General features: G+C 45.7%; 1 protein-coding gene across 1 annotated transcript in view; it reads left to right on the top strand.

The window, feature by feature from the left end:
• The window catches only part of SH3RF2 (SH3 domain containing ring finger 2), a 143437-nt gene that overhangs the window by 110245 nt on the left and 20475 nt on the right, over window positions 1–12717 (top strand). The window contains exons 8-9 of the mRNA XM_037509012.2: window positions 7078–7310; window positions 11433–11779. Coding sequence (XP_037364909.1) covers window positions 7078–7310; window positions 11433–11779 — 580 coding nt within the window. The remainder of the gene's footprint in view (window positions 1–7077; window positions 7311–11432; window positions 11780–12717) is intronic.

The following is a 12717-nucleotide window of genomic DNA, read 5'->3' as shown; positions in this document are numbered from 1 at the left end:
CTCTGGGATCTTAATGTAAGTGGGGTACTTGTGTCTGCAGGAAGACAGCAAGGATGGTGAGGAGACAGAAAACTTTAACCCAGGAAAAACAGATAAAGAAACTAGTGCTTAGAAGACAAAAGTCAGAGGGACCATAGTAGACTGTGTATACCAGGAAAGAGATGTGTTTCCTGAGGAGGCAATGAGCCACTGGATACAATGGGGTTTTAGTTCAATAAAAGACTGTAGTTTCTAGCCCATAGATTTCTCCCAACAGGATGGTGAGTGAGCTGGTAGACCCCCTTTCTAGGAAGAGGTCAGGCAAAGCATGGATTCTTTTCAATCCAAATTTGCATGAAAAGATTCTTTCATGTAGCAGAAAGTTGGATTAGAAGACTGTAGCTATTCACTTCAGTTGAAAGTTTGGGGGACTTTCTGGAAAGGTGCAAAATCTCCAAAGGCAAACCAAGGGTATCTGTAACTGATGTTTTGATTCATTTATTCAACAAATACTTATTATATGTGTCAAGCACCTTTCTAGGCACTGGAGAAAAACCCATTAATGAACAGAACATGCACAATCTCTGCCCACGGAAGTTTACATACCATGGGACAGATAGTAAACAAAATATTGAAGTAATATATAGTGTGTTAATGATAAAAGTCTAAGAAGAAAGGTAAATCAGAAGAGGGGAATGAAATTCATATAGGGGTGAGCAAAATTGTAATGGGTTATTCAAGGATGACTTTACCAAGAAGTAAAAAAGAAGAAATAAGGGAAATGGAAATCTGGGGAAGTGTCTTCCAGGTCAAAGGAACAGCAGGTACAAACAGCAGATGCTAACGTAGGCATGTACCTGACATGAAGGCTGATAGGACAGGATTAGGATGAGTGAGGGAGAGGTTAGTTGATGAGGTCAGAATGGTAATGGGGGTGGCAGATCATAGAGAATATCCTAGATCATAATGAGGAATTTGGCTTTAACCCTATTAAGGGTTTTGAGCAGATGATCTTCGTGATCAAACTTGTGTCTTAACCGTAATCCCTCTAGTTGCTGGGTTGAGAAACTTAAGAAGATATTATAATTGTCCCAGGAAGAGGTGAGGGTGAATTGAACCAGGATGTTAGCCAGGAAGTTAGGTAGAAGTGATTAGATTCTTGATCTGTTCTGAAGGTAGAGGTAACAGAAATATCTGACAAACCAAATATCGGGGTGTAAGAATAGAGGATTCAAGGTGAGTTCTGAGTAACTGGAAGCTGGAGTTGCTTTTGCTGAAATGGTGGTGAAAACCAAAAGGGGAATAGGCTTTGAGATTCACAGATTAAAATCTCAGCAGCCTGTTAGTAATCCTAGTAAAGATGCTGTAAGTAGTTAAGTATACACGTCTAGCATTTAAGAGAGATGTTCAGGCTTGAGATGGTATTTAAAGTCCTAAGACTAGATGAGGTCATCAGAGTAGGATTAGTTGCATTGGAGAGAATGATCATCAGGAACTAGGGTCCTAGGGGGAAATGACTGTGCTAATGTGGGATAGTAAAGTTTGGTAATACAAGCCAAAGCTCAGAAGTGTTGAGGAGGGTGGGAGAATGGTCTAGAAGAAGACAATGAGGAACATGCAAACAGTTTCTTCCATGAGATCTAGCATCAATACTCAATGGGCCTTCTCTACAAGAGTAGCTGCTTTTACATTAGACCACAGTACAGAGTTCTGGTTATGCCATGAAAGAACCATTAGAATAAGTGTCCATATAATTTATCATCCGAACAAAGACACTTTTTTTTAAAAGAGTTATTCATTTATGCATACAAGAGCTGGGATACAGGCCAGAGGTGTGGGGGGTGAGAGGATTCACCAGAGACATAGAGGGGAACAGAACAGGCAGACCGACCAAAGTACACTGCTGAGGGGAGCAGCGGGTGAGTTAGGAGAGGTCTGCTGTGCCATGTGGGTTGCTCCCTGGCTGGGGACTGAACTCTGTGCTGCAGAGGCTGTGGACAGCTTCACAGGCTGCATCTTAACCCCTTGCGAAGACACTTTTGAGATAAAAGGGGGATACTCTTTTTTTTTCTTATGTTATTGTTCATTTTTGTACAATATTTGATTTGCCCCATCAGGTGTCCCTATAATTCCCCCACCACCACATCACCCGTGAACCATCACCTTAGTCCATTGTGCTTCCCCCCCACCAATCTGACCCCCTCTCTCCTCCTCCCCTGTTGCATGCATTAGATCTATGGTTTGCCCTCCAGTCTTATCTTTTTCCTGGTATTTAATTTGTTTTCCCTATATTTCACCTTTAAGTAAAACCATTTGATATTAATCTTTTTCCTTCTGACTTAATTCACTTAGCATAATGCCTTCCAACCTCATCCATGTTGCTGCAAATGGCATGGGTTTATCTTTTTTAATCACTGTGTAGTATTCCATTGTGTATCTATACAACTTTTGCTCCATTTGACTGTTTTGGGACATTGAGATTGCTTCCATACCTGGGCTATTGTAAATAGTGCTGCAATAGACAAGGAGTGCAGGTCCCCTTTCAAATTGGTTTTTTGTGTGTGTGTCCTTTGGGTGGATTCCTACAAGTGGATCCTGTGGTAGATCCATATGGTAGATCCATTTTTAGTATTTTGAGGATCCTTCACACAGCTTTCCATAGTGACTGGACTAGTTTGCACCCCCACCAGCAGCGTAAGACGATTCCTTCTTCTCCAGAGCCTCACCAGCATTTGTTGTTGCCTGTTTGTTTGTTTGTTTTTTAATATGGGCCATTCTCACTGGTTTATCACATTATGGTTTTGATTTGCATTTCAAGAGGCGGATACTCTTAATGTACTAAGAGAGGATTAACTGAGATTGTCCTGGGAAAATCAGGATAGAAAATACAGGTGATGGGAAAAACCAGAAGCACGTAGGATCCCACTCCACTTCCATTCATGTATCAACACGCCAGCTTCCCTTTCTCTCCCACTTGGCTTTTATCATTTTGCTTTCTTGAGAAGGTCATGAGCATCTGGACTCACCGGCTCCAAGACAGCTGTGTGTCTGACCATGGACGGAGACCCAGCACCATAGACTATCACTGAGTCCTTCTCCCTCACCGCCCCATCTTCTCCCCCTCCCCACCTGAAATCTGAACACCTGCATACATTGAGATGCTACTTACATTTACGGGTGATTTTGCTTCTAGGGAACCAGCATGTCCAAGAAGAAAAAGTAAGTCCCTGTCAGTATATTATCCTGAGGGCTGTTAGGAGACAGAGAATCAATGCTTTCTGTATGTGTTTTCCTGAAAGTCTTCCCTCCTGCAGAGAAAGCTTCCGTCGCCCCCAATCTGGACTTGGAGGACATATGCCCAGTTTTTGTGTGTGGGGACAGCTCACTCATTCTTAACCACCCTTTCCACTGTGGAAAGTGTAGATCCTCCAGCTTCTCAGGGCTGAATGATGCTGTCCTTTCCAGTGAGCGTCTACTATACTTAGCAGGGTAGGTGTCAGAACTGAGTAGGCTGGCCTACGTGGGCAAGGCCCTCTTTGCTCATTAATTCTGTGTGTGAGGTTCTGCCCTCACTCTCTCGTCTTTGTTTCACTTGCAGTGAGGGCTCTGCATGGCCGTCAGCCCCCTTGATGCACAGTGTACCCTTCTATAAAACAGCCAGGGCTCAGAGATGTGAGTTCCCCGAGCAAGTCAACCTTGGCTGTCATTAGCATCACCCCCAAAATGAACAGAGTTGGAGAATTAATTATGGGCCGAAGTTGAACAATGCCAGTGTTTTGGTTTAAGGCTCAATGAGGGAATCTTGGAATTAACAAGAGAGGAAAAGTTGCAGGGCTATTCAGAGCCCCAGCCCTCTGGGCCAGATGGTGAGAACAGGCTGTCCAGCTCCTGACCTCAGCCAGCCCCTGCCACCATGACAGTTTCCCCCATATCCTCAGCATGTACAGCACATTGTCACATATTCACCCAAAACCCCTCTTAATAGCATCAACATCTTTGGGTTTCCTCGTTCACTTATGGTCTTGGTGGGAGGCAGAGTTTCCTTCTTTTTCAGAGGCTGGAGAACTAGCTCCTCTTCCTTTTCCCCCCGCCTCCTCCACCCATCACACAGCTAAAGGTCAGGGTCAGCCGACCTGACACTCCCTCTTGGGACTTGGAAACTTGAACAAAGGAACAAAAAGGGTCAAAGTTGAAGTCCAACACTAGCAGCAGCATCTGAGCAGACTCTTTCTCCAGCTCTCTGAGCCTCCTTGGATCCTGTTTCCAGGCCTTTTTCACGCCACCCCACCCCATCCTGCAAATAACTTCCCTTCTCCCAATTAGCAGGATATTTCTCTTTCTTGCGAACTTCACCAGACACACAGGCCCTCCTGGTGCCTCATCATGGAGAAAACAGACACATGGACCACGACTCGCTTGCCTTTACCTTCCCACACCGAACTGTACAAAGACTGTCAAGGTCCAACCTCCCCACTTCCAGGAGGCCTCTGCCAGTGGTGAGCACAGTAGACAGCTGTTTGGAACAAGTTCTCAAGGGCTCACATCACTGATAGAAAAGGTGACCCAGGCCCCTGCACACACAGGGTAGGTCCAGTGGAGCGAATCAGAGGCAACATGCACCCTCCCACTCCCACTTCCTTCCAGAACGTCTGTCAGTGTCCCTGTCTGGAAAACAAGAACCATCGTGTCTGCAGATCCGGGTGTCATGGGAATTAGCTAACATATGTTAGCAAAGTGCTTTGATGTTAGAAGAAAGTGCCAGGTATGTGCAAAGATTTTTGCCAAAAGAAATAGAGAGACCATTATTGAATAGGGTCTTGGGATTTAGGCGCTTCTGGAATCCCACTCAGTTCTTGGCTCAGAAAAATGAAGTCGTATCTTGGACTGTAAATAGTCATTCAGAGAAGGAACAAGTAAGATAAGACTAGCTAGGGCCTAGTTGACTGCATTCTGTCCTTGCTTCTGCTGCCACCGGAAACAAGTTTGCGCCCAGCTTTCCAGTGGCCAGTGCATTTTGCAGCGTCCCGCACCTTGAGGCCTCTGTTCAAAAGAACAAATGCACTCTGTGGTGGGATTGGTAAAATTGCAGGAAAGGCATGTGGAGGACTTGACAACCAATGTGGGGATTTCACTCCAGTGCCCAGCCCTGATGTCCAGAGCATGTGCACTAAGATCTCACTGGCGGAGAAAGTCTCCCCTTCACTGGCCACATCTCCACGACCCAGCGGCAGGTTGACAGTCCCCTTGCTGTAAAATATCTGTTTGGGGCATTTGGCTGCAAATACTTCCTGGGCAGAGCTGATCACATGAAATGTTAACCTATCTCCATACAGTACTAACTCAGTCACTATTTAGCTGCCTGTCACTTTTTAAAGCGGAGAAAGAGAAAGGGAGAAATAATTAGGAAATTATCTAATGAGAAACCAGGAGGCGTCGACAGCAAGGGATTCTCAAGGGAGAACATCTCTGTGCAGTTCCGTGGTGGAGCTGGAGCTTCCCGGGGAATTTGCACAGCTATTTAATGGAAAGAGTGACAGGGTGATTGATGGGCTGTGATGTTGGGGTGGGATTGGTAAAATGGCAGGAAAGCCATGTGGAGTGACAGCCCTTCCCCTTGAGCTCAGGCTGTGGCAGGCTAGAAACATTGGAAAAGGGATTGCTTTTTATAAAACTTTCATACTAGTCTCAAAAAACAGAGCCCACGTCTAAAGAATTGAGGTCTTAAGGAGAAGCCATGTGCATCATCCTACTTCTCAGTGACGAAGCTCTAACTAACCAGAAGGACGTGTAGTTCAGAGATAAGGGCAGAAGGTCAGCTGGGACCTGGATTCAAATCTCAGGTGCAGTAGTTACCAGGGCAAGTAACTGTAAGTCAGCAGGTTTTAATCTATAAAATGATGGCACTGATAATTCCTGCCAAAGAAGGTTGTGACGAACCCATGAGAAAATGTGGGCAAAGCGCTTAGGCAATGCCTGGCATACAGTAGGTGCTCAGTATGTGTTAGCCAAAATGACCGGTATCAGAGCTGGCAGCCTTACAACCAACACACGTTGTAAAAGAATATATGCATAACACCGTGGTTTTAAAATAAGTTGTGTAAAATGTCTGCTTTCAGGGAGGGACGGAGGAGCACAGGGGACTGAGGTGATGGTGCACGGGTGCATTGGGGAAGGAAATTCTATGGGGACTACACCTGAGGGGGTGGGGAGAAGCAAATATTGTTTAAAAACGAACAATGATGTAAAAAAATAATTTAAAAAAATGAAATAAATAAATAAAATGTCTGTTTTCAAAGGGGTTAGAAACCAGAGGGAAAGTCACTGAATGAACCAGAAATTGCTTCTGCAAAGTGAGATGAACTTCCTGCGCGCTGGTATCCTGTGCTCTGGCTGAGATCTTGTGCTATGAATTTAGGGTCATGGGGTGAGGAGTGACCAGAGCTGGGGTGAAAGTTCCCCCAGGGCCTCAGTATGAGGCCACAGTTATCAGGGCTGACAAAGAGCACTTGGTAGGTAGGAAGAGGGTAAGTGGGGCCACATTTGTTTTCTAGTTGGGGCTGACAGATTTTCAAAATAGTGCTCTTTTTTTAATTAATTTTTTAAAGATTTATTTTTATTTATTTACGCATACAAGAACTGGGGTGCAGGCCAGAGGTGCGGGGGGTGGGGGAGTGCGGTGAGAGGATTCACCAGAGACAGAGTGGGGAACAGAACAGGCAGATTCACTGAAATACACTGCTGAGGGGAGCAGCAGGGGAGACAGGAGAGGTCTGCTGTGCCATGTGGGTCACCTCCCTGGCCCCGGATCAAACTCAGTCCGCAGGGGCTGGTGATAGCTTCATAGAGCTGAGACTGTAACCCCTATGCCACCAGGGGGGCCACCTGAATTAATTTTTTTATTGAAGTAATGTTACATTCTAGCATTCATGCTTCAGGTATGCATTATTAGAAGTAGCTGTATAGACCACCGCACGTTCACCACTAAAAGTCCTTTCTGTTCACTTTACAATTGACCCCTTTAAGGTAGCACTCTTGGCTGAATGTTTGGTTTTGTTTTTTTTTCTGTTTCTTCTCTTTCCAAAAATTTCCCACAACCAGAAAAACATCTAGTTTTCCAGATCCCCGGAGTCCAAATCTCTATGCCACATGGACGCTCTCCACCTCCTCGGTGTCCTCTCAGGGCAGCTTTTCAGAAGGTGATCCCCGGCAGCCGCGCCCCTTCAAGTCCGTCTTCGTGCCCACCGCCATCGTCAACCCCGTGCGGAGCAGCTCCGGCCTGGCGACCCCGGCGCAGGGCTCCCTCCGGAAAGGGCGGAGCAGCATGAGAAAAAGTAAGTGGTGGCCGAGAGGTAGGTACCTGGAGCTGAGTCGTGAGGCGGTCTGACCCCAGGGAGATAGCGTGCTTCCTGCCAAAACAAGGGCCTCAGGGGTTTTTTTTTAATTATTGTATTTTATATAATTCTTACATCATTTTTCATTTTTGCACAATGTATGCATTTTCATTTTGGTTATATTCCCCATACAATTGCAACCCCCCCCCCTTATTTTGACTCTAATCCTTTCTCTCCTCCTTCCCTCCCCACTCCCCCCACCAGTGTGTCTCTGGTCTATAGTTGCTTGTTGATTTTGATTTTTACTTTATTACAGTTAGTCTTTTTCCTGGTCCCTTATTTAGGCTTTCTAAATTCCTGCTATGAGTGAGACCATCCGGTATTTTTCTTTTTCTTTCTGGCTTATTTTGCTGAGCATGATCCCTTCCAGCGTCATCCATGTTGCTGCAAATTGCATGTGTTTATCTTTTTTGAATGCTGAGTAATATTCCATGGTGTATATGGACCACATCTTCTTGATCCAGTCATCTATTTTTGGGCATTTGGGTTGTTTCCAAAGCTTAGCTATTGTAAATAGTGCTGCTGTAAACATAGGGGTGCAGGTGCTCTTTGGAATTAATGTTTCTGAGTCCTCTGGGTAAATACCTAGGAGTGTATTTACCCAGATCATATGGAAATGGGTCATATGGGAACTCTATTTTTAGAAGGTTATGGAATCTCCACACTGCTCTCCATAGTGGTTGGACCAGTTTGCACTCCCACCAGCAAAGCAGGAGAGTTCCTTTTTCTCCACATCCTCGCCAACATTTGTTGTTGCTAGTTTTTTTAATATGTGCCATTCTCACTGGTGTGAGATGGTATCTCATGGTAGTTTTGATTTGCATTTCCCTGATGACAAGTGATGTTGAACATTTTTTCATATGGCTGTTGGCCATTTGTGTATCCTCTTTGGAGAAATTTCTTTTTAGCTCCTCTGCCCATTTTTTGACTGGATTATTTAAAACATGCTTCTGAGAAACGTGCTTACCATCCTTAAACCCCGAGTTGTTCTAGCAAATGAAGCCAGACCAGCTTCAAGGTCACTTCATTCATACACACTGAATGACGGGTGACGGCAGCCCCATGTGGCAAGAGGTAATCAGAACCCGGCCAAGGTGGAAGTCTGCACTTACTAAGTCAGAACCATCCAAGCACTTGCTGGATCAGTGTTTCTCAAACTATGATCCAGGGACCCTCTTGGAGAGGGAAACAAGAGGAGGATGGGAAGAGTTTAACAGGGCTCCAAAAGCGATAGGAATCCTGAACCTCGCTCTCTTATTTATCACATAGCTTAAAAAAAAATTCATTGTCCAAAACTGCACAAGCCTCTTTCATGTCCTTAACCTCAAGGGACACGTTCTCTTGCATTTTTTAATAGAACTTTTAATCACACTCCTGGCACTGTTCTGCACCTTGTTTTGTCTTATTTTTTCTCTATAGCATCTGTATTCCACATATGGCAATCATCTAGCTTCTTCCTCTTAAAAGCCATGCTTTTACCTCCTTACATATTTAACTTCTATGTAAGATTTTTCATTGGCAGAGGCTCTATAGTGTCCAAAACTCATTGTTGTACAAAAAATGGAGGTCCTAGTATTCATTTTCTTCTCTAGAAGACAAGCCAGGCAAAGTGATTTTGATTTAGTCTATGTCCCCTGGTTTAAATTGGGCTCTGGATTCTCTCTTGCTTTTAAAAAAATGATTAAATATGAAAATGCAATATCAGAGCAAAAGAGCAAAATGTAGGACAATATCAACACAGAAAAGTGTCCCCCCAAGATTAAAGCAAGTGTCTAGGTGCCACCCTTTCTCAGTGCTTTTATCTGATCAGCTGCTTGACCATGCTTTCCCTCAATATTCCGTCCACCCGTGCCTCCCTCCTGCACCCTTCTGTACCTTCCTCTGCCTTCTCCCCATGCCCCCACCTCAACACACACACACACACACACACATACATACACACACACAAAATAAATAATCCCACCACAACCACCTCTTGGCAACTAACTGATCTGTTCAGTCTTGGGTTTCTCATTCCATTAAATGGAAATAAAAATAGTGCCTGCCTCATCCATAGTGTTTGCATTAATAAAATAATCCGGAGGAGACGATGGCACAGTGCCTGGAACATACTAAGCTCTTCAGAAAAATTAGCAGCTTCAGAGTCTTATCATTTTGTCAGTATTCTCATTACCGCTACAGCTAAGCAGATCATCTCTGGTGCATCCAGAACGTAAACTCTTAGCCCCAGTCCCCAGTCAGCCGGGACCACCTGCGCTGCCAAGAAGCAAGAAGCGAGTCCCATTGGCAGGTGCTCGCCCTGCCCTTCACGCTCTCCCTCTCCGCCTTGTGGTAACTTTTGATTGGCGAGGGGCTTTGACTGCTTGCTCTGTGTGCACTGGCGCTGAGAAAGGGTTAAGTCTCTCAGAAATTAGGAACCAACAAGAGGAACAGATAAAGCATGAAACCGATTCTTCACCCAGTTCTGGGAGCCTGAGGACACGTCTGTCCAGTGCTGCTTTGACTTTGCCAGGTCCCAGGCTTTCTGTCTCTCCCTTTCCCAAGGTGAGGCCGGTCAAGCTATCAATCTCCCCAAGGCGAAGAGAAATGACAAGAGAATTGACTGTGTGCACCTTACAGGGCTGTCAGTAGAAAAATAAATGTCTACATCAAAAGGTCAGACTTGTGTAAACGGTGACGGGCTTGCTGGCAGCAGCGTCTAGCGAGGTTTCTGCTTTTCATGTTCACATCCACTCGAGGAAGAGTCATGTCTCAGAGCACAGCCAGGGCTCGGCCCTCTGTGCTGGACACAAATGACCAGTTCACACACATGTCCACAGTGTCACAAAGCGCCTCCCGCTGGACGTCACCCTTATGGAGAAATGCCCACAGTGCTTCTCACGATATCTCTCCCCTCCCCGCAGAGTGCAAAGAACCCCTATATTCCCTGGTCACGCAGGCCCTACTCCGAAGGCCTAGCTTTCCTGAGGAGAAGGAATGGCTTTCTTTTTCTGGGGGACACTCTCTCAGTTAACAGGAAGCGGGGGGGAAATGAGCTCAGAGAACGACTATAAACCTAATTTCTAGGCCTTGCATTTTAAGGCCTAGAAATAATGGTGTCCACAAACATGGGGCATCAATTATGTTCCAGGTACGAAGCTAATAATTTGCACACATCTCAGAATGGAATCCTCACACCAGCCCTGCCAGATGCTGGTAGTAACTCCAGTTTACAAACGAGGGTACCGGGGCACAAGGGGTGAGGTCATGAACTTCTCCTGGGCTACCTGGGAATAAGTCTCATTCCCGGACCTGTGTCATGAGACTTTGCGAGGCTCACCCACACACAGTCTAACTCCGGAATAACGTCTCCCAATTTGCTTCTGTCTGTGTTCAGTTAGCACACACCTTCTCTTCATCCCATCCACCCTTCCTCCCTGCAGCCCCTAACACAAAGTGATCCTACCGCCTCAGGCCTAAAGCTTCTGTAGAATTTTCTTTTAAGTGGCTGCTTAGTGTCTTCTCTTCCTTCCCTCCTCATCCCTGTCACTTGTCTCTCTCTTGCGTTCCCAGTGTCTGTGGTCTGACTTTCTCTCTGCTCTTGTTTCCTCTTTGATCTGCAGGCCTCTACCTTTGCTTGTCATTGTAACACTGTCTCTCTAAGTTCATTTTCTTCACTTTCCATCTTTTTTTTTTTTTTTTGGATCAACTGCTGATGATTTTATTCAAAGTGTGATGCTTGAAGACTTTCCATCTTAAAGACCTGACGAGAGGGAGAGAGAGGAAGAAAGAGAGAGAGTAGGAAAGAGAGGAGAGAGAAGGAAAATGGAAGGAATATACCTTCTGACACCCTGCCCACCCCCAACATTCAGCTAGTTGCCAGATATCTGCTGCCAGCATCATCATATAGCACTGAGAAAGAATCAGGTCACTGGAAGACCCTGAGAGAGAGAGGGTGTAGTGCAGCCACACTGAGAAAGCACTTAACTTTTTTGGGGCAGCAGAGCACACAGCTCACCCAGCCCCAGCCCAGCCTGCTGTCAGTGGCCCTGTCGCTAATATCTCTGCCATTTAATCCCCTAGATGGCTCCTTGCAGAGGCCTGTCCAGTCAGGGATCCCCACTCTCTTGGTGGGCTCCCTCAGACGCAGCCCTACCATGGTCGTTCGACCTCAGCAGTTCCAGTTCTACCAGCCGTCCTCGCCCTCAACAGTGGTGACAGAGATGGGGTCCAAGCCTGCTCTCACGGGGGACACTGCCCTCACGTGTGTCAGTAGGGCCAGCGACTCCAGGATCCACTCGGCAGCCAGTTCTCTCATCATGGAAAGCAAGGAGATCCCTGTCAAGAGTGAGCCTCTACCCAAACCACCTGCGTCAGCCCCACCGTCAATCCTGGTGAAACCTGAAAACTCAAGAAATGGTATTGAAAAGGTAGGCAGGTGGCATTCAGGGTGAAGGGCTGACTCTTTAGACCCCCTAACTTTGCAATGTCCCAGCTTCTGAGGTTTGTTTTAGTGGACAAGAAATCCAAATCACAACCTGGAAGGAATCCTTATCCACAATCCCCAAGACACGTCCTCACCCCAAAAACCTAATTTCTAAGCCTTGCACTACAGTTGCTGAATCTCTTTTATGCGTCCATTTTCCACATCCTTCCTTTGATGGCCAAAGGTCGCTTGGAAAAGTCATGACTTTGGCATCAAACAAATCTCAATTTGAATTCCAGCTCTGCTTGATAGCTGGTCGCTTTAGTTAGGACACTTCACTTTTCTGAGACTCTTTAGTGCCTAATTTCTAAAATGGTGGTAATAATAGGAACAGCCCCATTGGCTTGGAGTAGAGATTAAATGATGTAAGCTGTGCAAATGCTTGTACCAGGCTCCATGCATAACTATTCATGGATGGGGCAACTGAGGCACAAGAAAATTTAAGTGACTTATCAAGTCAAATTTAACTTGACTTATCAAGTTATAATGATTCCAACAATTAACTGTTATTGACACCACTGAGGTATAGGCCAGGGGTGCAGAGGGTGAGAGGATTCACCAGAGACAGAGTGGGGAACAGAACAGGCAGACGGACCAAAATACACTGCTGCTGGGAACAGCGGGCAAGACAGGAGAGGTCTGCTGTGCCATGTGAGTAGTTCCCTGGCCGGGGATCATATTCATGCTGCAGTAGTTGTGAATAGACACAGCTTCATAGTGCTATGTCTTAACCCCTTGCACCACCAGGGAGATCCCAAAAACTCACGCTCTGAAGGCTAAGTTAAGGCTGCTTTTGGAAAAGTTAGTGTTGACTGACATAAATGTTGGAGCTCTTTTTCTGAATTATAGTGTTCAAGTGATTCAGAGTTTTCCAGGTCCCAG

Source organism: Talpa occidentalis, unplaced genomic scaffold, assembly GCF_014898055.3.
Source record: "Talpa occidentalis isolate TD23 unplaced genomic scaffold, MPIMG_talOcc4v2.1 talOcc4.13, whole genome shotgun sequence".
NCBI classification, from domain to species: Eukaryota; Metazoa; Chordata; class Mammalia; order Eulipotyphla; family Talpidae; genus Talpa; species Talpa occidentalis.
This window is presented reverse-complemented; position numbering and strand designations above follow the sequence as displayed.